The 24,781-nt window shown below is 39.5% G+C and overlaps 1 protein-coding gene and 1 pseudogene across 8 annotated transcripts in view; both read left to right on the top strand.

Moving 5' to 3' along the window:
• Positions 1-24,781, top strand: part of Ate1 (arginyltransferase 1) — a 115,040-nt gene that overhangs the window by 75,919 nt on the left and 14,340 nt on the right. For all 8 annotated transcript variants that reach the window (XM_021647879.2, XM_021647874.2, XM_060381055.1 and 5 more), the window contains one exon: positions 15,533-15,653. In XM_021647879.2, the coding sequence (XP_021503554.1) occupies positions 15,533-15,653 (121 nt within the window). The remainder of the gene's footprint in view (positions 1-15,532; positions 15,654-24,781) is intronic.
• On the top strand, positions 13,538-14,678 carry LOC110554953 (MOB-like protein phocein; annotated as a pseudogene).

The raw sequence follows: 24,781 nt of genomic DNA, 5'->3' as shown, positions 1-24,781 counted from the left end.
CGGAGATTGGTATGGCCCCAAAAGAACCCATTGACCCCAAACAACTGGAAGAAGTAGAGGGTCTGTGCCCCTTCTCTTCACTAGCCTTTTCACTCTTACCTAGGTTAAAAGGTTGGTGGAAGGAAGGGAGAGGCATAAATATCCCAAGTAAAATAGAATTTAAAAACAAGTACAAAACTTACTCCATTGACTCATTCTGTTTTTAGGTTTTGTTTTGTTATGTTTGTCTTAGGTTAGACCTTCAGTAGACATGTTTTGGAGAACTTGTGCTTGACTCTGTCTTGTGTGATTCTTTGTAAGCTGTAGTGTAAGTGCTTCCTGCTGTTTCTGTAGAAAAAAGTGACCGCAGTGCTCATTGATCGCTCTGTTCTCTAAGATTAAGTAGCTGGATGCAAGTGTAGCTTATTTGGTGATAGATCTTTAGATCCAAAGCTCACAAACACTCAGTCAGATCTGAGGATTGTTAAGATGCCTTTAATAAATAGTCTCTGAAGATAAAAAGAAGTCAGTAAGCATGGAAGCTATCATAAACTACTAGGATTATGTTGGAAGCACTCAAAAGACAACTTAAATTGGCTCCCACTGGCCAGAACGTGTACAGATTGAGCCTCAAAAAGGGGTAACTGCAGTGGATTCAAACACATTGAGTATCTGCAGATCTGTGAGTTTATGATGACACAAAAAGCATTGCTAGCGTGTATGCTCGGTGCCACTTAGAGTTACTTAGATGCTCATCACCAAAACCAATAGATTAGCAGCTGCTAGGTCCTTGGCCTGCATATCAGCAGCTTCTAAACACATTCAACATCCCAAACTTTTAAGTTTAAAGCTAGTCGTCTCTCTGAAAAACAGCCTGGTGCAGGCTCTGTGTAATAGTAGTATCCTTGTCAGGATTACACTTTCTCACATCTGGAAGTTGTAGATTTCAGATTCAATTGTATCCCTGCTTTCTCCACAAATTTCTGATGTGATAAAATGATAATTATGCCGTTTTGGTTTCTGCAAACTGTTACTGGATAGAAAGGTGACGACTGGTTCTTTAAATTTTAGGAAAGTATATTTTGGTATGTGAAGTCCAAGATGGATGTCATTATAGAAGTAGTCACTGAAGTTTTACCTTCATATGTATGTATTTGAGCACTAAGCCCTAAGTGATACTTAGACACCACATATGAAAATATTTAAAACAAAATTTAAAGACTTTTTTTGTATATGTGGTTTATAACGGGTTAATACAATAATAGGTAGAACCCTAACACTTGTGGAGACTGGTTACTCTGCTCTTTTGGGTTCTCACAGACGGAATAACTGTACTCTCAGCGTTGCTAATTGAGTTTGGATGTATGTGTTCTAATTTGTACAATTATTACTGAAATTTACTAAAATCTAAGACTTAGGAATTTATATCATAATTCATTCTTCCATATTTATTTAACTAAAATTCAGTGAAATTAACTTGATTTGTTCATCTTATGACCCAAAATACTATGTAATTAATAGTTAATTGGTCATTAGAAAGGAGGCCATCATCCCTGAGGTGTCTTTTGAATGTGATAAATGTAGACATTCCACAAAAGCTGTTGCCTTCACAAGCTCACAGAATACTGGTGGCATCCAAGGGGATAGAATGTCAGTTCTACCAGGACCCCTGCTGCTACACAGCTGAGGGGAAGAAGGTTATCCTAAAACCTGAATTATTTAAGTCATTTGTGATGAATTTTCCATCAGGCAGGGGGAAAAAAAAAAAAAGAAATGATTAGCAAAGATCACACCCCTGGGATGAATACAAGGTTAGACAGCCAGCTTCTCATTTTCCTTAGTCCTGCAGTAAACAGAGCTTTATGATTTAAGGTTGGGGCACTGGGAAACATTTGGTGTTTTAATATTCTGGAAAAAACAACAGTTCCAGTTAGAAAGTTTACTGACTTTATTAAAGGTATATTTTTGTTGGGAACTTTTAAAAAACATTTGCTTGATTTGGGACTTACAGATTTTTAAAGGAATGTAGAAAAATAAAAGCAGGAACCTGTTCCTATGGACCCACCTTACAAGTGTCACTAGCTGGCCAGTCTTAGGCCAAGGGCACTGCTGGCATGGGTGTTCATGCTTGTATTGATGTTTGCGGGGAATCCAAGCAAAAAAAAAAAAAGGACTTTAAGTTTGTAATTTTGGCTTCATTAATAATTAGACTTTTCTGGCTCGCTTAATTTTTCTCTTTCAACCCTTTTTCAAAATATTAAAATGAATCAGAATAATAACGAGGAAGAGGTGAGGCCCATCTATTTTTAAGATTCGCTGACTCTCTTTAAGAAATATAATTGGACACAATTTATCTTAATTTAATAAGTATTTCAGTACATATTTATTGAATACTCAGTTCATAAAAGCATTTTTAGGCACAAGTAATGCAAAAACTGATATATGTAAAAAATAGTACATTGGGGTTTGGAGAGGAAGGGATGGTGTTGAAGGAAAACAGTATATAGACAGAGAATTCCTTCAGACTGTTGAGTTGTACACTGTAGAAATTCAGCTCATGTTCCCCAAAAGAGCCTCTCCCACCAACACTAAGCCGGTTGTTACTTAGTCGTTTTGTTGTTCTGATGGGGTTCTCTGGGTAGCATTGCCTATGATACTTTATTACAAAGCATAAGCTTATGTTTCTATGTAGCAATTACCATAAATTTTGTCTTCCTCTTGGATCACAAGGTCATTGAGACTCCAAACTAGCAGAGTTCACAATGGCCTGCCCAAGACCCTGTGAAATCTAGTAGCTGATAGGCATTTAACAGTGACATAGAGTGCAAAAATGGTAAGACAGAGAACATGGTTCCACCTGGGTTTTGGGTATTGTCCTGGACTGTCTGCAGAACAAAAGAGCTGCCATTTAGGGAGTTCAGCTGTGCTTCTCTGCAAAAGCTCATCCCATGTGGGCTTGTTGAGTGTTTAGATGCCCTCACAGAGGGCAGGGAGGGTCATGAGACCCTCACCTGAGTATTCTGGCAACTGTTTTATACAGCTCTGCCTGAATTGCATGTTGCCTCAAGGAGAGTGTGCTGGTTAGTTCAACTTTGACACAAGCTAGAATCTTCTGAAAGGAGTGACCTTCAGTTGCTAAAATACTTCCATACGATCTGGCTGTGGGGCATTTTCTTAATTAGTGCTTGATTAGAAGAGTTCATCCCCGTGGTATGTGGTGCTATTTTTCCTAGGTTCTATATAAAAGCAGGTTGAGCAAGCCATGATTGACTAAGCCAGTAAGGAACATTCTTTCACGGTCTCTGCACCAACTCCTGCCTCCTGGTTCCTGCCTTGTTTGAGTTCCTGTCCTAACTTCCTTCAGTGATGGACTTCCATGTGGAAGTGTAAGCAGACAAATCCTTTCTTCTTGTAACTTGCTTTTGGTCATGGTGTTTCTTTGCGGCAACAAGACCCCTTAACTAGAGCAGAAGGGGTAGAGTAAATAGGCAGGGAAAGGCTGGAGAAGACTGATGGGGCTGTCTATCTATGTGGCTATGGGAAAGTCATCATCTCTATTAGGTAAAGACTTTCTGATGCTGCTTTTTTTTTTTTAAATTAATTACAGTTTATTCACTTTGTATCCCCCTTGTAGCTCCCTCCCTACTCCCCTCCCAATACCACATTCCCTCCCCCTTCTCCACCCATATCCCTTCCCAAGTCCACTGATGGGAGAGGTCCTCCTCCCCTTCTTTCTGATCCTAGTCTATCAGGTCTCATCAGGAGTAGCTGCATTATCTTCCTCTGTGGCCTGGTAAGGCTGCTCTCCCCCTCCCCCCCCCGCCAGGGGGAGGTGATCAAGGAGCAGGCCAATCAGTTCAAGTCAGAGATAGTCCCTGTTCCCATTACTATGGAATCCACTTGGACACTGAATTGCCATGGGCAGGAGTTCTAGGTTATCTCCATGAGTGGTCAGATCTAGCTATACATACCACTTATAGGCATATATCCAAAAGATGCTCAAGTACACAAGGACATTTGCTCAACCATGTTTGTAGCAGCTTTATTTGTAATAGCCAGAAGCTGGAAACAACCCAGATGCCCCTCAGTTGAGGAATGGATGCAGAAATTGTGGTACATCTACACAATGGAATATTACTCAGCAATAAAAAAACCAAGGAAATCATGAAATTTGCAGGCAAATTATGGGAACTGGAAAAGACCATCCTGAGTGAGGTATCCCAGAAGCAGAAAGACACACAGGGTATATATTCACTCATAAGTGGATATTTGATATATAATATAGGATAAACATACTAAAATCTGTACACCTAAAGAAACTAATCAAGAAGGAGGACTCTGGGTAAGACACTCAATCCCCATTCAGAAAGGCAAAGAGGATGAACATCAGAAGAGGGAGAAAACAGGGAACAGGACAGGAGCCTACCACAGAGGGCCTCTGAAAGGCTCTGCCCTGCAGGATATCAAAGCAGATGCTGAGACTTAAAGCCAAACTTTGGGCAGAGTTCAGGGAATCTTATGAAAGAAGGAGGAGATAGTAAGACCTGGAGAGGACAGGAACTCCACAAGGAGAGCAACAGAACCAAAAAATCTGGGCACAGGGCTCTTTTCTGAGACTGATGCTGCCTTTTTGAGGTAGTAGGCTATGTATGTGAGGAGGATCCATAAGTAAATAACTCCGGTAAGTAACCTTTCACCTCTACTCTGTAAGTAACTCAGTGGTTCCCCAGAGTGAACGTTGGTGTAATTGAACCTTAGTTTGTTGTTGGGGCCTTATGAACAGGGGCAGACATTGTTTATGTCTCCCCCAGGGAAGGGATTTTATCTATGTGTTAAAGTGAAAGCATTCAAGGAAGTCTTAGTAAAGAAAAAGTAAGCAGTAGTTGAGTTTGGTTTCAAAAGGGGAACCGGCATTCATGGTAAATGCATAGGCATCAGGTAGCAGCTCACTTTGAGTGCCCTTGGGCTGGTGTGTTCCCAGTCAGAGGCTAGATGGAAAGGATAGCCATGCACTCAGGTGCATCATTGATTTATCTGAGGACCTCTGACTGGAGGTCTGTGGATCCATCCTGTGGACGTCCATGTGTTCCTTAGGAATATGTGTGAGTCCTTCAAGGAACATGTGAACAGAATGGATTACTTCATAGACATCTAGGCAGCTTGTGTTGTGATGAATAAAATTCTGGCTCTTCAGTTTGTGGTGGGATTTCATCTGGTATGATTTCCTACCAGCTCTAACTGAAATCACAGTTCTCACATAAACACCTTCATATACTTTTAGTTTAAAAAGAAATTGTTTCACTTGCTGTGGATACTGGGGAGCCAATAATGAGCTGTAGGCAAGGATTCACATGACCTGATCCAGTTGATTACAGGGGACTATGGCTGAGAGGAACTTGAAAGTCTATTCACTGCTGGCCATGTGAGGGTGGCTCTTTTGAGGAAGTGGAGAATAAGGGCTGCTGAGTGCTGATTCTGAAGCCTGAAAAAAGCAGATAAACACCTGAATGAACTCTGTTCTCCAGCATGGTATGGTGAATAAACACCACACACACATTCATTCTCTCTCTCTCTCTCGCTCTCTCTGTCATTCTCTTTCATTTTTTTATCTCTCTCTCATTCTTAACAGAAATTAAAGCTTTGAATTTTACTTTTTTTTCTGAATATTATTTTCTTTGTCCTGATTCATTCTTTTTTTTTCTTATCCTTTTCAACTTGTGACCCTTCAGTTGAAATTAAATTTGCACTGTAAGTTGACTCCCTGAATCTTTTCTTCACAAGCTTTCTTTGTATTTTCCAAAAGAAAAAGGATTAAGTCAGGCTTTCCAAAGTAAAAGCAAAGATTGTGATTAAAACTGAATTAGAATCTTTATTCTCTATTATTTGCCAATAGCAAAATAAATAGCCCAGCCTTAAAGGAGCTTTAAAGTAAGTCCTGGAGCCTTTGAGAACCCTTGGATTTTAATTAAAGAAACACAGAATACCATCACTTTCTGTTTGTCAGTGGAAAAAAATATGTATTTTTAAAATTTCAAAGCTTAGCCTAGCAGCACATGGAGCACATCTGTTGGTGTTCAGAATTTGGAACACAAATGGATTCAGATGTTTGGGTCCTTTGTCTTTCCTGGCCCCAGCACACCTCACCCAGCTGAGTGTGGCACAACCGCAGTTCTTGAAAACAGAGCAGCTCGAATTACTTCTAAAGCACTCTCCTGGGGACTGATAAAGTCAATCTCTGTTTATGTAACACAGTCAGGAGCAAGGGTCTGCTGCAGTACTCTGCGGATGGGATTCCACTGGGGTTGTCTTTCAGTGAAGGGACTGGCTTTAATAAGCCTGAATTCTGACCCGAGGGGCAGTGCACTGCAGCCCACTCTAGTGGGTCATTTTGAACTATTTTTGCTTAGGTAGTGTTAGAGCAATTGGTTTTAGTAAAATCAGTAGGTTTTTTGTGGAAAGTGGGATAGTGATACCAGTTTTACCTGATAAAAAAGTTAAGTTGTCTGAGACTTCTTTTTTGTACATTGCTACTGGTGTTCAGGCAGAGGCAAGGGAAGTGAGCGGGTCTGTGCACGTTTCAGTGATTTTCATCTGTTTCGTATACTTAAATTTCACTTTAACTTGAACTTTCAAAACAGACCCTGCTAGTTTAGCCTATTCTCAAATGCTCATGAAATCCTTCCCATTTTACAAAATATTTACAAAGTATTCTTGAAAGTAAAATCTCATAAAGGTCTTTGGTTTGGGACCACAGTTCAAAGCAAAGTCCGTTTGGTTTTGATTTGAAAACTGTAAAAACAAAATACCCTCAAAATGGCAGGGTGTGAATTGGTAACTTCAATTTTATTACAATCTGCCAAGCCCATCCCCAGATGTTTCCAGTTAAAAGCCAAGAATGTAACTGGGGTGAATATCGTATGAAAGCATTTCTTTACTTTTCTCGGATTTTTTTTTTTCTGAGAAAACAGTCTCAAATCCTTTAACTTTAATTAAAGAAATAATTTCTCATTTAAATGTTGTCTAAACTTTGGAAAAGAAAAGTACAGTATTCAAAGAGAATTTTTACATCTCAGCTTTGCAAGCATGCACAGCCCCAGATTCATAAAGGTTCACATACTTCATTCTCCAAAGGCCAAAAGAGTAGTTCTTCTAACACTGTAATTTGTTTAAAGAGTGGGGTTTACTCATTTCTTTATTTTGGATTTTCAGGGGCATTTTTCATTATAATGTAAAGACTACAACTTTCTTTATTTCTGATCAGTTGTGCATTCAATTGTAAGCACTGCTTTGATGGGAACCTGGGAAGACAGGAGATGAAACAAGATGAAAGAAAGCATAATGCCATTTTAAAGCCCGCATTTCATGATACTTCTCCAGATAAGACCAGATTATATATGGATCCATTCATGAACTTGAAACTTGCTTCAGTGTGTCAGTCTGTGTTAGTGGCAGTGAATTTGACTGCATGGAAATTTTTTTTTGGAAGAAGATGGAGTTAGATGAAGTTCACATTTTAAATGCAAAGCTAATGATAAATTTGTTTTTGACACTTGCTCAAACCGTGCAGACACAGGACCACATAACTAACTATAAAGATGAAACAGTTGTCTCTCATTTCCTATTTGGTAGAATTTTTTAAATTATTTTTAATTTTTAATTTGGCAGAATTTTGATGGATATAGATTTGGAGTGCCAGAGGAAGACAGCCATGTAGCTTTGTATTTGTTGTTGGTGAGGGCGTGGTTTGTTTTTGTTTTTTCTCTCAACATGATGCTACTTAGCTTTTAAGACATATGCATAGGGACCTTTGCTGCTTCTCTAGAGAAAGCTGATTCTTTGACCTTTGATGAACCAGCTGCTTGTGTAGGGTTCTTATTCTTTTCAGTGTCTGCGCTTCTACTGTCTGGCAAGCTGTCGGACATAGCTGCCTCCTCTTTCTCCATAGGTAGTGAGCATACAGGTAGGCTCAACCCATCTTCTCATGTTGGCTGTCAAGTGTATATATTGAACTGGCTTTGAGTTTTAAGACCTGGAGGTTAGTTTGTAAATATGAGGGAAATTGTGAATAATTTTAGATTAAGCTATGCACTGACAAAGGAAATGTAGAATAGTTGATAGGTCATCACTGGCATTGCGTAATCTTACTGTTTTATCTCTACAGTAGAAATAATGTCTGAGATCTAGGTATGTAGCTCAAGGGTAGAGTGTTTGTTGTAGCAATGCACAGATCCTAGGTTTGGCCCCTAGTACCTGCCTCTACCACCAGAAAGAAAGAATGCCATTTTCACTACTTTTAAAGCAGTCACAAGATTTGATTTAGATATTGTGAGGATTGTGCTTTTTAAATTTTATTGTTTTATATGTATAGATGTTTGCCTACATGTATATCTATGCCTGGGGCCGTAATAGGTTATTGGGGCCTTCTGGAGATAGAATTATAGACAGTTGTGAGCTTCCATGTGTGTGCTGGTAATTGAACCTGGGTCCCATGTGAGTGCAGCAAGTGGTCTCTAAACTTTCTCTGGCCTTAAGGAGAACACAGGGAGAAAGCATTATCCTTACCATCAGTGAAGAGGATCTTTGTTGTCTTCATTTAAGTGGAGCTTCATAGGAAAAGCCATACTCTTCTTTGAAAAGAAAATACGAGGTTTTTAAAAGTAAATTCTTTGGGGGGAGAAAAAAGTGAAATTGACTTGAGTTTCTAACTTTGTTGAGTAGGAAACTTCTTTAATTTCAGTGACATTTATAGTGACCTTGTTATGATAGTGAACTTGTCCTTTCAGCATTTGGGCTTTCCCAAGAGCTGGAAGTTAGTTTTATACAACACATGTATGATAGAGCTGCTTGCAGAGCATGAATTCAACAAATATTGGTTGATTCTTGCATGTCATATTAGTACATGAAGGAGGGCACCCATCTGTTTATAGGAAGGAAGCAAAGGTGGACTGTGGTGCTAGATCCATTGTTGATTCATCTACCATTTGTTTATAGACCATCAGTGATAAGCCTAGGGCATCTCTGACCTTGTCTTATAACAAGAAGTTTTAGATAGGTACAAGTTGAAAAACATAAACAAGAGTGTATGTTATGCCCTATGGGTAAAAAATAGTAAGGAGGATTGATGGTTGTCTTTGGGAGTGTGACATCAAGAAAAATTTAAAGTATGGAGTAAGGCTGGGCCTTGTGGTGAAGCTCTGTAATTCTGGCTACTCAAGAATATGAGGCAGGAGGATTTCAAGTTCAAGGCCTCTTGGGAGAGCTTAGTGAGGCTATGTTGCATAATTTAAAAAATTCTTTTTTAAAACTAAAGAAAAAAGTAGTTCGGGATTTTAATGTAGTTTTGCAGTGTATGGTTTGTATAATATGCGTGAAGACCCTGGGTTCAGTCCCCTATACTGTGTACACACATGCACACGCACACATAGGCATAAGAATGACTAAGTCCAGAGAGAGACATTGAGAAGTCTTGAGGGGTTTGCGGACCTGGCATGTTCTAGGAGCTACAAAGAAAACAGTGTAGCCAAATTGGCACGGTGGAAGAGGGGACAGTTGCAGAAACCCAGGACAAAGGGTAATGACACATCCTGGAGGGCCTTGTAGGCTCTGCCACAAACCAAGCATGCGTGGAAATCAGATTTGCCTGGCACTATGAAGAAATACCACACTGCTACTTTTGTTTTTAAACATTTTGGGCAGTGGCAAGGATGCGATGTTTGCATGCCGTAGTATGTGTGTAGAGGTGAGAACAGTTTGTGGAAGTTGGTTGTCTCCTTCCACCATGTGGATTCTGGCGATGTACTCGGGCCACTAGGCTTGGTGGCAGGCTTCATTACCCACTGTCATGCCTTCCAGTTTTAAATGGATTGCCTATACTGTGTAGGAGGGTAAGATAATGAGGGCCCATGCGTGTAGGGTTTCTTTAGGACTTGATAATGTACAGGGATGATGCCTGTAAAGCTTTAAACACAGAAAGATTGACATAGTGTGTGAGTCCTATCAGTAAAAATCATGACAAACCTTGCTAGAACCATTTCTTGTCACTGCTTCATATCATTAGATACTTTTTTTTCCTTTGGAAATTAGAATTTCTAACTAGATATCTTAACTGGAGGAAAATGCCTAAGTGTTGCTTGCTGTGTTTCATTGGAAGTACTAAGATACTAACTAGTCTATCTTACTGCCATGCTTTACATATGCTACATACATACTGAGTAGGATGTGATAGTGAGATTTTTTAATTATTATTTTACATTTATCTCTGTTTTGCCTGTGTATGGAGGCATGCCTGTGGAGGCCAGAAAGGGTGTTGGACCCCCTGAAACTAGAGTTGCAGGTGGTTGTGAGCCACTACATGGGTGCTGGAAATTGAACCCAGGTCCTCTGGAGAGCATCAAGTGCTCTTAACCACTGAGGCAAGTCCCAGCAAGAATGGTGAGATATTTTAACCTCTGGTTATTGATATGAATGCAGTTTTTAGACTAAATTCTATTTTGCTACACTAGGTATTTTTACATAATTTATCCAGTGGCTCTTTGATAGGGTGGAAAATTCAATAGACACGGGAATGCTCGTCAAATAATGATGTAAAGCACACAAGTGAGAAGAATGCCTTTGTTCATTGCAGTGACCAAAACCAAAGCTAGCAGTCCCCCTTTGGGAAGATGGTCTTTTCTAATGGATGTGGAGCAGGAAATGTGCTTGGATAGGGCTTGGAGGGTTCCTCCATGTACATGTTTTAGATTTAACTGTGGCATTTTCTAAACCCTTATTCTATGACAACCTAGTAAAGTTGATTGAAATGTTATGTGGCCATGTTGTGATCTCTCCTCTCAGTGTCTCTTTTTTTTTTTTTTTTTTGGTAGGTTTGAGTTTTACAAATAGTCTCAGCAGTTTTGATTAAATAGACAGTTACTGAGTATGATAGCTATATTTGGAACAAAATAGTAACTCTTCTTTAGCAACTCAGACTCTAGTCACTCCTCTTCTGAACTGTTCGTCACTTTGAAAGAACTCAGAAAGCTGTGGAATAAGCTGTCAAAAGTGTTACATTTTCAAAATTCTGAGTACTTCAGAAATCTGTGCTAACTCACATTTCTCATTTATCTAAAAGTCAGCACCCTAGGAAAGAATTAATCTGCTTTTACTTCATTGTTCAATTTGAATGAGTATACTTAGAGGTTGATTAAATATTTTTCTTCTGACCACAGGAAAGTCTGTCCAAATCCTTAAGTAATTACATTCTTAATGCAAACGTCTCTCATTTTCTTACAATAGGGAACAGGCAGGGTGGCTTTCATGTCCCTGTGCTTCTCCTTTGTGGCATGGGGACTCTGAATTGAGTTTTAGGCACTTCAGTCACATGCCTCTCATCCAGCTTAGTTTAGAAAGCACAGTATTTCACAGTAGTTTATGCCATAAAACTTCATTCTTTGATAAGGTGAGAGACTATTTGAAGTATTGAAAGAAGCCTATACTTTGGAGAGTAATATTTAATGTAATTGACAGATTAAATTTCAAATAATACAAAGAAGTCAAAATGTATTACTGATCTTTTAGTGAGGTAAGTGTTTAAAGAATTAAAAGTAAATACAGAATTCCTCCTTCAGAGAACATTGTGAAACCCTGGCACTTTGAGGACTTTGTACCTGTCACACATATGTAATTCATGTGTGCCTCACCTTCATGCAACTCTGACACTTTAGTGGGTTGATTACCAGTTATCTAAATGCATGGTTTGTTCTCCAGTCCAGTACCAGGCGTCCCAGTGAGGGAGCTAGCCTGAGACAACCACCTGTCCTGCACCAGTCAGGCCTCTATGGGCATCCTAGGGTGGGGAAGAGTGAGCCTGAGACAGATAACCCAGGCACCTCTGTGAGGAGCGAGTAAGTGGTGGAGAAATGGAAGAAGAGGAGAAACAGAAGGAGGTTAATGAGGAAGAGTCTGATGTGAATAACCAGTGAAGCTACCTGGGACCATGGTGGGGTCCTGGTCTGTGCTGCCACTGAGGGCCACATCTGGGTTCATGGCCTTGCAGCAGCAGGGCTCTGTTACCACAAAGTCAAGGTGGATGTCCCTTGCCAGGGGACATGTTAGTATCTGAGGGCTGTGCAAAACGGATCCCACCCCTCATCTGGGCACCCTGGGAGAGCCGCTCTGGAGGCATGAAAGCGGGAGAGCTGACCCTGTCCCAGTCCAGATGCAGTATGTGGGAGAGTGGCCCTGCACATTGCAGGAGTTGGGTGAGCCAACTCCAGGGATATGAGTGGGAGAGCTGGTCCTACCACTTCTGTGGATGAGGAAAATATCCCCTCCTTTCCCCTTGGCCCTCGCCATCTGTGGCAGGCAGGAGAGCTGGCCCTGCACCTCACCTGAGTAGCACAGTAGAGCTGGCCCTGATCGCAGGGGTTGCTGGTGAGCCAGCCCCAAGGGTGTGAGAGCAGGAGAGCCAGTAGGCCGACTAGCTCAGATACCTCTGAGACTCAGATCCAGGGCTTTAAGTCTGCCCACCCCAACATCTACCTCGAACTGTAGTGCATGAGGGGGCCGGTCCTGCAGATCCAAAGCTGCAGGATCTCCATGACACAGGGGAATGACAGAATGTGTGAGGAGAGTCCAGTGTTGGTGGAGTGGCAGAAGCCAGAGGCCTTGGACCAGACCAGTGAGTCATTGCAATGAATATTTTGGAGTCAGAGAGATGTGTATAGAAGTAGACTGTGGGACACACTGTGGGGACACTACAGCTTCCTCAACAAAATTTATTTTCTGTTGGAGAGGTTGCAAGGATGGAGGGTGGGTAAGATGGGAGGGGGAGGTGAGTGGTTTGGGGTACATGATGTGAAATTCACAAAGAACCAATAAAAAGTTTTAAAAAATTTAACCTGTATATCAAATTTGGATTTAAATCAGAGAGAAGACATTGGGAATTTTGAATGAGTTCAAAGAAAGCTTTGGTTTTTCTGAAAATTCACTAATATTTTTTTAGTTTGTCTCATTTCTTAGCTACATATTATTATCTATAAATGAATGACTTATTTACTCCAGCAAATACTGTATAGTGTGGTATACCTTAAGTATGTAACTATTTTATTTTATAAAGTAGAATTTTTGAAGTTATAAAAATTCTTTGTTAAAATTTCTATTTTTAAAAGCTTTTGTTGTACATCCACTAGTTTAGGTGGTTAGTGGATGTGTCTTACTAGGACTGTACTGTTAAAAACATTATCAAGACTGAATATTATCAGTCTTCAGTCTATGAACTAAGAAATTAGAGATTGAGGACAGTAGAATTGTACTTTTGAAAATAAGCTTCCTTTATATGGCTTTGTATGGTTTTCTAACATGTGCAAAGAAGCTTTGCTCTGTTCTTCACTAGCTTTTCAAAGATAACTTGAGTTTTCCCAAAATTATAAAGACTCAACTTCCAAATAAGTATAGCCCACCAAATGGTGCTGTGTCACTTTTAGAAAGCCTTGAATTACATATGCATTCTCTAAATACAAAAGTGATCACTAGACATCCGGATTCCAGTGCTAGCTGCCCAGACTCTGGCACTGTGGTCATGGCAGAGGGGATGGCAGTGCTGAGGTGGGCCAGGCCAGGCACAAAGGTGCAGGATTTCTATAATTGGCCTGGTGAATCATTTGATGAAATGGACAATACACTTGCTATTCAGCAGTATATCCAACAGAACATAAGGGCAGACCGCTCCAATACTGACAGAATTCTTGAACTACCTGAAGGCCAGAATGAAGGTGTATGGACACCTAAGTGTATGAACACTTAAGGCAGTTCTGCCTTGAGCTAAATGGACTTGCTATTAAACTTCAGAGTGAATGCCATCCAGATACATGTACTCAAAGGACAGCAACTGAACAATGGATTTTTCTTTGTACAGCTGATAAAACTGCAAAAGAGTGTCCTGTCATAGATTATACAAGACACACACTTGATGGTGCTGCCTGTCTTCTGACGAGCAGTAAATATTTCCCCAGCAGGGTTAACATAAAAAAAATCATCTATAGCAAAACTAGAGTCAGTGTACTGTAAAGTTTATAGAATATTTTCATGTGCCTATTTTCATCACTGGCAGATACTTGATGAGTATGAAAATGAAACATTTTAGCTGGAGAGATGGCTCAGAGGTTAAGAGCACTGGCTGTTCTTCCAGAGATCCTGAGTTCAATTCCCAGCAACCACATGGTGGCTCACAGCCATCTATAGTGAGATCTGGCGCCCTCTTCCTGGCCTGCAGGTGTATATATGCAGACAACATTGTATACATAATAAATAAATCTTTTAAAGGGGGGAAAATGAAACATTTTTACGTTATTGGATTACGAAATTTGTGATGAAATATAATTTGATGTTGAAGGATAACTTGATTGTATGGATTTTAGAAGAGGAAGTTCAGAATTCACTTTCTGGGGGAAGTAAAGAATAAAGGGAATTGTGTAGAACAATGTTCTGATCACATAATTAACAATTAAGTACTACATATAACATTTTAGACCTCCTATCGGTCATGTATCCATATTATAGGTTATTTGTTTAGTATAGGTTTTTGTATGCTGTGTGTTGCCTTTTAAAATGAGAAATACATTTTAAGTTATTCATGACCTGTATATTCACTGGTGTTACACTCATGGTTTTTAAGTAAGTTCAGTATTATCTGTTCATAATACTTGTTGGTAAAATTGCTGCTAAACAATCATTGGATCACAGTTCTTTTAAACCTGTAAAATAATGAGCTTGTGTTTCCCACAAGCCATCTACTAAAGATAATATTTTCTCTGGTTTCACCCCCAAGTTTTGATATTTTAGAAAATTCAGGAGTATTCCATCTGTACTGTTAACTTTTCCAAAATGAGATAAAAGTGTTTAAAACTTCTGTTTATAGCATTTGATATGCAAAACCGATTATATGTTCAGAGAAATTTGAGGAGTCGTTAGTAATACTTAAATAATCTCGCTCTGCTATAGCAAGTATATTCTAGGTCAGTGTACTTGGAAACATTACCTTTTTTGTGACAGTGGATTATGAAATACGTGGTGATGGTGGCACATTGTGTGATGTTCCCCTGGGCGCCTGCCCCTTTTTGTCTCCTTTAGTCCTCTCCTGGAACTACATTAGTCAAGAAACTTATTTACCAAGCTATGCTTAGTGGTGGCTTCTCCCTATTTATATTTGTAATAATTGCTTACAGCAGTGATGTTATACTACAGGGAAACTGTACTGAACAGGAAAACTGTACTGCCTACTTTTGTTTGGGGAAATTGTTGTAACTACTTGAAAATAAGTTTTTAATATAGTTTGACTCTTACTGTTAGTAATATTAATCTTTTCACCTAACACTTGGTAACATTAAGATATGAAATAAAGTGATCACTAGTATTTATTGCTTATTGTAAATATTGTTTAAGGCCTAGTATTTATATCTAATCTTTTTGATTGACATTAAGCCTTTTGCCATACCTTTCCTTGCCCTGTGGAACCTCAGAACTCAGGAGTTAGTGTTTCTAATGCCTGTGCCTTTTTTTCTTCACTTTTCCTTAGGGTCAGTATAGACCTTCTGATTTGCTGTGTCCTGAGACATATGTGTGGGTACCCATTGAGCAGTGCCTGCCTTCTCTTGACAACTCCAAGTACTGTCGTTTCAACCAGGACCCACAAGCAGGTATGTCTGGAGCAGAGCCCAGCTGGACGTCATTACCCTTTTGTGGCTCTTGGTAGTTTCAATATATTGAATAGTATGAATATGTACACATGTACAGACGTATGCACGTGAGAATGAGAGGGAAGATAAGACAGTTAAGAAATCATGTGTACTTTTGCTGCCTACTGCCCATGTTTCTCCTGTTGGATTAGTTTTCACATGCTTTGAGGGCTGACATTTTTATCTTTTATTCCTTAACAATTATCACAGTTTAAAAATTGTCACTAGTTTGCTTATTTGACCAACGTAAAGACAGAAATATTGAGCAGTTAAAATAAGTGAGGTTGTAAAACAGCGTTGTGGAGATAATTATTTGTGAAGTTTTTGTGGTGGTACTTTCTTCTTACATCTCTGGTGTGTCTCCTTTTTTCAATGCCTTCTTCCACTTCCTACCAAGAATAGCCTCAGCCACATTTTGTTTGCCTTCCTTCTCCTTTGGATATTAGTCTGTATTAGTATGTGTAGACACTAAAAGAATAGCCTTAGAGTCGGACCCTGGCTTAATGACCAGCAGTTATACTATGAGCTTTTACACAATTGTGAAGCTTCCCTGCTTTCCGATTTCTCACTATTAAGATAAAAATAGCTGCCAAATGTGGTGACATGTGCCCAGAATCCCAGGAGGTGTAAGTTAAAGGCAGGAGAATCAGCCATTTAGGTTCAGCCTCAGCTATATCCTAAGTTTGGAGTGAGCCTGAGCAACATGAAACCCTGTCTGAAATAAAAGATAGGACCGCCTGCTTGATCAAAGTACATTATATGTATATTATATGTAAGTATAAAATGCCATAATGAACTTATTGCATATATGTTAATAAAAATATAGAAAGACTTACCTTACTGAAGTATAAGAGGAAAATTAGACCCAAATATTAAGAATCGCCTTTTATTATTTTGATTTTATTACCCAAATTAGGATATTGCATCAGATTTATGCCAGACGCTTTTGTCGGCATTTATTCCTGTTTCTCCTGCCCCTTTTCTCTCTGAAGAGGGAGAGAGAAAGAAGAAGGGAAAGAGAGAAAAGAAAGAAAGAAAAAGAAAGCATTGCAGAGCAGACAAGCATACTTCCCTGGGAGTCTGAGTGCCACTCAAAGTGTACAATACCGCTTTGGTGTCCAGGGTATTGGACTGTGGCTTAGTAAAGTTGGCGGAAGTTTGATGCTCTCTGGATGACTTATAGCATGCTGCTGTGTTTGACTTCCCCGGACTGAAATCCTTTGGTGTTGCACATTGTGCTTTCTTGCTTTGATTCTTCAGTCTACCTCTGAGGTGACACCTGATGCATCTTTCCTTAGATTACAGAAGGAAATAGAAAGCCTGGCTGAGGGTAAATGGAAATCAAATGGGAATGAGGGGAGGAAGGAGGTATGCTGATTTCTTCAATTCTGAGATGACTATTTTTTTTTTTCTCACCAGTGTTTTGGTTCTTTTTGTTGTTGTTTTCTTAGTGGGGGGTATGAAATTGGTTCATGTAATACATACATTTTTGTTGCCTTGAAAAGCTGATACGAACGGAATCAAGAGTGAAACATCTTACCCTTGGTATATTAGAATCCAAAAAGAGGCCACAGGGGCCCAACTGACTCAGGGCAGATACTCCAGCTGTTACTATTCATTGTTTAGAATTCACTTACCAAGCATTGCCCCAGGTTTTCTAGATGGGACTTAAACTCTATACCTTAAATTGTTCATCAGAGTGGGATTGTTTTATTCTAAGTTATACTTTACTGATCAAACAGATAATGTTACTATAAAACAAACATTGAACTTGTCAGTCAGCTTTGGAGTCAGGTCCATAGCTAAAGGCAATCATGTTTAAGAAGAAAGCCAGTAATTAGCACTATCTCACACCTCAGAAAACAATTTTCTCTTTGCCTTCCTCCGGGTCAGTTTGGGGCCAGCCACCTTATAATGAGTGCCGCTGCCCACCTTATTGAAATATTTCGTATTCACTAATAACAGTTTCCTTCCATCTGCATAGTACTATGATTTGTTCTTGACTCCCAAACTTACGACACAGCTTTACTTCCGCTCTTAAATCCAGTTTAAAGGTTACTTGGAGATACAAGAGCCCGTAAGTACTCCATGTTTTGTGAAGCTGAGTCATTTCTGTTCATGGAATGGGCATGCAAGTAAAAGCCTGTTCAGCTTATAGATTTAAAATCCCTTCCCAAAACAAGTGTTAGTGAGCATTGCACAGCAACAAGAATTTAGTCCTGCATTGCCTACAGGTAACAGGAAGACAGGTTATTCTGGTTATTTCCTGTGTTCTTCTGGCTTCCTTTCCTTAGGGTAGTCGCTCCAGCTGTTACTGTTCATTGTTTAGACTTCATGTACAGAGACAGAGTAAACTTCTTTGAGAGTAGTGCCTTCAAGCAAATGAAGATCATTTTCCATGTGCTGAATCTTTGGAGCTTTGAAGAGAATATTGCATAGTTTTATTAATATTGAATATCACAGTCCAGATATTACTTGAAATCACACTCTGTTCTGTGGTTTTAGGAAATTAAAATGCAGTTACATGCTGGAATGTATTGAGCCTGCTGTGAAACATGGTCACCGGAGATTTAAATGGCAAACTGTTAGAAACTCTCCCCCTCTCTGGGGCCAGTTTACTTTTACATGACCCAAATGCTGACTTCGGGAGGGGGAGGGGACAGAGCCTGATGTGAGTAATATTGCTAGCATGTCTGTGTTTTTATTTATATTTTTTTATCTTGTCACCAAATCTTTTTCTAACCTGGACGTTCTGTGGTTCAAGTGACGACAGAAGGTGCCTCAGCTGATCTCATCATGCTCTGTGAAAGTGGTTTCACAGAAGGTGCATCAGTGGTTCCTTGTCAGAAAAATCTCATGTTTTCCTCACCCTAAATTGCTGTAAGACTCTGAAATACCTACCCCCAGTACTGTTGGCAGTCTCTGCTCCCAACCCTTTTCCTCCTCATCTTGGGTTTTATGATTGTTTGTTAACCATTAAGCCTGTACAGCAAACTCTCTGTATTTGCTGTGTTGTGGGTGCTATGTGGGCAAGCATTGACTGTCTAGCTTCTAAAAACTCCCAAGAAATTATTCTGTGGAAAATAGGTATTTTGTTTTTAATTTAGAACTTCTACCTATTCCAATGAAATGAGTTTAGAAGCTTCTCAAATAACTTTCAAAGGAAAATATGTCCCATTGTTTTTAAAATTAGAAATTAGCTGTATGTAGACTTAAAATAATTCAGTACAACAGTTACACTTTGCTTTCTTAAGTATTTATATGTTATTATTGTGTGTGTAAGATGTGTATATAGGGGTACAGTGCCATGACATGTGTATACAGGTCAGGGACAACCTTATGGAGTCAGTTCTCTCTATCCATCATTAGGTAAGTCCAGGGAATGAACTCAGGGTCAGGTTTGCATGGCAAGCACTTTACCAGCCAAGCATTTTCACCAGCCCATATTTTACCTTTTTTCCTTAAATCATTCCTTTAAAAATATTTTCTGGGAGCCTTTGTAGAAATTTGGCCCAGATGTGGAGTGAGCATGTCACTCAGTAACAGAGTGCTTGCCCAGCGTGCACAAGGCCCCAGGGTTAATTAGGGAAGGGAATTAGGAGGATGCACAGTCTTTGCTGCTGCTGCAGTTCTAACGTCTTATGCTCTCCCTGCTGTTTGCCCCATGAGTGCATCTGTGGATGCCTTAGAAAGCAGAACAAGGGTCACGGGTCATCCTTCTGTGATGGCTGTGTTGCTTTACTTTTGATCAGATAAAGGGCATTTTTGCTAAGGTAAAAATTACTTGGCTGTTAATTTGATCATTAAGTAAGAATGAAAATACTACGGGGTGCGGGGGGTAAGAAAAAAAGAAAAATATACTCTTACGTGGTAAGCACTGTCTAACATAGACCATTCCTTACACACGCTTTGCTGAAACAGTAGCCAATATTTTGGAGTTGGTTTTTAAGCTTTGATAAACTGATTTGTCTCACAGCATTGAGTAAACAAGTTGGTATTACTCAAGGGTATTATAGTTCTTGCTTTAGTGTTTTTCAGAGTAAAACCTTATTGAGGATATATTATTTCCCAAGCACCATCCTGTTTTCTCCATGTTACTCATTTTATTCTCAAACATAACATTTTATACTGACTGCTGAATGTTTGTTATAAAAATAATACAGCTAATATTCACTTTTGTCAAAGGATAAAAATAAATTTTATCCCAGTTTTGCTCTGTATTCTTTAAAGTATTTGTTTTTATTTTAAGAGAATGGATAATTTTTATTTCTGTTTTCACTTATAATTACAGCCATGTATACCTTTTACCATAGATTAGTCTAAAAGTTTTGTACAGACTTTGAAATGTTGGCAAGAAATTTTCCTGTTTGTCTCTGATGTGACCAAGCCCATACACTCGCTTTTGAATTGAAATTTGCTATGAAAACAAGGATACTTAACTTGGACCAAGTGGTTTGTGCGTTTTCCTAGGGTAGACTATTTCTAGAGCACTGTAACTCTTCCTAGAGTTGCTGGAAATGCAAATATGAAGAAGCTTGGTACTAGTGTGTCCCCTGAAGCACGAAAACTCCAATCTGTTATTTTATGTTATTTCAAAGGGGGTCTCTTTTCTTTTTACTTCATTCTTTTTTCTTTCTGGCATGGTTCTCTAACATTTTCCTGATACTTTTGTAGTTTCTCTAGTATATGGCCATAGAAAACCCGGACTCACTCAGATTGAGTGTGTGGAAGTGCCAGTCCAGAAAGCGCTCTGTCTTGTATTCACTGATCTGTATCTGTAAGCCTGGCGTGATTTCCTGAACACTGTATTTATCTCCCTCCGAAGGGCATATGAAGCCAACACGTCCTCTTAGTCACTAGGGAACAACACCTAGCTAAAAAGCAAACTTACCACAGCTTCCTTAGGGCCCCCAGAATCCTCTGCAGTGGTAATTTATGACAAAGGGAGGACTCTGTCCTAACAGATGCAGGGTTGAGTTGCTGTTCTTTTTCCACTTTTGAGGATAAAATTGTTTTGTTGTGTTTTTATTTTTATTTTTTTTCAGAATAGTATGCTTTCTTTAAAAACAGCATGTGTGTGCCTGTGTGTGAGTGTGTTTGTACTTACTACCACATATGTGTCTAGCTCACCTATCTTGTGTGTTCCAGGACTGAATTTAGGTTGTTAGTCTTGTTAACAAGCACCTTTCTTGACTTATTAAGCCATGTCAGTAGCTCCCAGAGAGGTTATGTTGTTTGTTTTTTAAATTTGGTGTCAGCCTAACTACTCAAAGTTATAAAATGAACGGTACTGCTTGAAGGACAATTAATAAACAAATATTCTTTATTGTCAGTAATGATGGCGATGATTAGATGTAGCCAGCTGGAGGCAGAACCAGTTGTACCAGAGTACATGTTATAAAGGAAATAGGCATTGAAGCAAGTAAATAACCTGACATTTGGTTCAGATAGTTGGTAAGTCTAGGGAATTTGTATTAATATGGAAAAAAGAAACTGTTAAAGTGTTGTGGAAAAACTTTGTTAGAAACATAGGTGAGCGTATTTTTGTCTTTCCACGATGTCAGAATTAATGAATGACAACTAATTTACAAGGGTTCAGTTACGGCATTGTGCCAAATTCTCTCACTTTCCTTCTTGAGCATGGCCGAGGCAAACATAGGCTCTTTTAGTACAGTCTTAATTACTAGTATTAACCTCTACCACATATTACACACAGCACAGTACATTTATCTGTCTGTCCATTTACCCAGCCAGCAGCCAGCCTGCTAGCCATGAGTGGCTCAAAAATATTAAGAGACTGCAGCAGAGTTCAGGGTGTTTCAGAAGTCCTGCGATGTAGAGTCCGAGGAGGTAAAATACTGAAAAGAAGGTCTTCGGAAAAGCAGCTGTGGCTGCTATTGTAGAGTCCAGCTGTAAGGTTAAAGTTGAGTCCACCTGCAAAGGTAAAAGGGTAGGTAAGAACAAGTTAGATAAATGAACGGGAGGAGGAGGATAGCAAGTCTAAATGTGGAAAAAGGAAGATGGACAGATAGTAGTTTGAGTAAACTGTATCAACAGCAGGGGTTAAGCCAAGCCGAAGCCCTTGGGACAGGCAGTCTGAAGTTGTCTATCACTCTTTGATGAAGTCACCAAGTACTGAGATGACAGGTTGGTGGTTACTGTCACCATCACACTGTTAAGTATGTATCTCTTTACGGAATCCAGGTGGGAGAGTTACAACACCCTTTCCTTGGTTTGGTATGTCCATGGGCTTTTGGACCTGATTTTCTTGACATAATCTCTGTACTGCCACAGTCCCAGTGTGTCCCCAGATGAATTTAGAGAGTGACACACCCAGAAATATGTCATTCAGCAGACTGTGCCATATGTGCAGTGACAGACAGTGCTGTTCATGTGCCCATTCTGCCCCTCAGAAAGGAGCTGTAAAATAGAGTCTGTCTGGGCAAGGCATAGTCTGCAGAACACTGCTTCACATTGTATTTTAGAAGCATGTGAGCATCCCTGGGGGTTGGGGACTTGTGTGGAGTTGTGGAACAAAGTTAATGCATGTTGAGGGATGTTAAGTGGGACTCCTGATCTTAAATTAGAGAACAGATCTCCTTAGTTTGCTTTGCCCTTTAGTGAAGACCCAAGAAACAGCACCAAGGGTCTTCCTACAATGTTTTCACATATAACAAAAGGTAAGATTTTACTGTTTGTATATGTTCATTTTAAAATGTCAATACTCAGACATATTGAATTAAACTTTGGTTGCCAGTGACCTAATTATTAAAGATTGTTTCAAAGCTGGTCTTGGCAAAAAATTTTAAAGCAGATGATTGCATACATGTTTGTCAGCTCATTTTCATTGGGTAAACTTGTATGTAGTTGTTTTTGTCTGCCAGGTGTCTGGATTCTCCATGCATCTGCCTTTTGAGAAAAGTGTGACATTATAAGCTTGAAGTTAGACAAGCTCTAGATGGAAATACTATGTTTATATTATATACTCAAATGTACACTTGGGGAGAGAGGGGAGAGAGAGAGACAGATTGTCTGTGTACGCCAAAGGTCGACATCAAGTGTTTCTCTCAGTCACTGTCCATTTTAGTTTTTGAGACAAGAACTCTCACTGAACCTGGAGTTGACCGAGTTGACCAGTTCAGCTAGACTGGCTGGCAAACAAGCCCTAGGGCACTCTCCTGTCAGAGCTTCCCCATCACTGAGATGACAGGCAGACTCTCTATACCTGACGTTTAATGTGTGTACTGAGGATCTGTGATATTTGCCTGGCAAGCATTTTGCCAACTAAACTATCTCCCAGCCCTGCATTTAAAAAACATTTTGTGTATCGATGCCTTCCAACTTAATGTTTTTATGGGGTTCCTGAGGGTGTGAATGAGTGGGTCTGATTTTGTGCCTTCTCTTGGGGTTTTTTCCTTCTGTTTATTTCATCCAATTCTGATGTGTTAGTTTTTTATTATTTACATAAAAGAAAAAAGTACTCTAGTGAACATCATTTGAATACATTAGGAAGTTTTAAGGGGGTATTTGTTCTCTTTTGGCTCATTTCATTCAGAGTCTGAGTATTGGTGTGGAGAAGTTGTGGCTTTGGAGTCCAGCTCTGTTTTCTTAGTGAGGAAAGCAGATTGTGTTTCCTCCAAAGCCTAAGCTGTGTTGTACCGGCTAAGCTGTGATGCATGTGCCTGGGCATTCTCAGCAGAACTTTTCTCATCTACGATGTACCAGCCTTTACTGTCCACAGTAAACTGTTGCTTAGATAGGAGCTCTGATTGCATTTTAAATTCATGTCATCTAATTCCCCAAATGTGAATTAAACCAAACAGTTATTTTTTCCCCCCAGGCTACTGACTGCTTATGAACTGTGCAAACTTGGAAGTTAGGGAGTATTAGAAAGGTGAAGACATTAGATAATTATGATGTATGGACTAACTATAGACACGTTTATTATTTGAACAAGTTCATTTACCCCTTAAATGTGTGATTTAATTAAGAGTTTGAACTGTAGTTTTGGCATCTCCTCCTTGAAAAATCATTGTTGTAAATCCTTTGATAAAAATAGAGGCTCTTTTGCAGCACACTTCGTTTTTTCAATTAGGGTTTTCAAGCATGTTTTCTTAAAGCACTCAAACTGCACTCAGGAAGGCAAGCAAAAGAAGGAACCCTTTAGTTCATTTGTACTTTTTGGATGTGCCAGTGGTGCTAGAGTTTGCTTTTGGACATTGTTCTGGCTTTAACTACAAACTACAGACATTTCTTTTATATGACTACACACTTTCAAAGTATGTCTGAAAACAAATAGTACTTTTGAAAAAAAAATTTCAAGGAGGAAAGGGTACACAGAGAAAGCCACTGCTTTGTAGCTTTGCTGTTTTGCTGTTACCCATGGTGCTTCCTTTTGCTTTTCAAAGGCCACTGAAGAAAAATGCTTTTCTATCTTAAAGAGTTTAACAGAAACATCAATGTAAAACTGAAGGCCTTGCTGCCTCGAAGGGCCCTCTGCTCTGTAGACTCCTGTTGCTCTTTGAGCCAAGTTTTTTTGATAAGGGAAGAGTTCTGAAAGATTAAACTGTGAGAAACTGGACGTTAGAAAGTCTTGACTTTGGAAGATTTTGAACCCTGTGAAAGCTGAGTGTTGTAAGCACAGAAGCTGCTTTTGGTGCTCCTGTGGTCCACTTCAACTGATTGGCTGTTGCTTTGCTGTGTAAGACAAGAAGCTTAGCAGGTGTTGAAAAGTGTAAAGTAAAAGTGAAAGCCAAGAGCACTGAGTCACTGTGGAGATGCCAGTCAGGAGATAGCAAGCGGATTTCCACATTAACAAAAGTCCTTGCTGAGAGCACTGAAGTCCATAAAGCATGCCCATGCACTGCTGTACACGACAGAGTGGAAGGACAGAATAAAATGAAAGCCCTGGACATCCAACCTGCACAGCAAGAGGAGTTTTTGAAAAAACATTTCTCCCTTAAAAGGAAGGTATTTCACCAGGAACACAGTAAAGCTTATTTTCTGAAGAGCATTTTGCTTATCTCTTTTGTGTGTAAAAGTTTCTTTGTGGAGGCAGATAGCGAGTCAGAACCTCATATCCAAATGTA

The sequence above is a fragment of the Meriones unguiculatus genome, chromosome 1 (assembly GCF_030254825.1).
Source record: "Meriones unguiculatus strain TT.TT164.6M chromosome 1, Bangor_MerUng_6.1, whole genome shotgun sequence".
Taxonomy (NCBI): domain Eukaryota; kingdom Metazoa; phylum Chordata; class Mammalia; order Rodentia; family Muridae; genus Meriones; species Meriones unguiculatus.
This window is presented reverse-complemented; position numbering and strand designations above follow the sequence as displayed.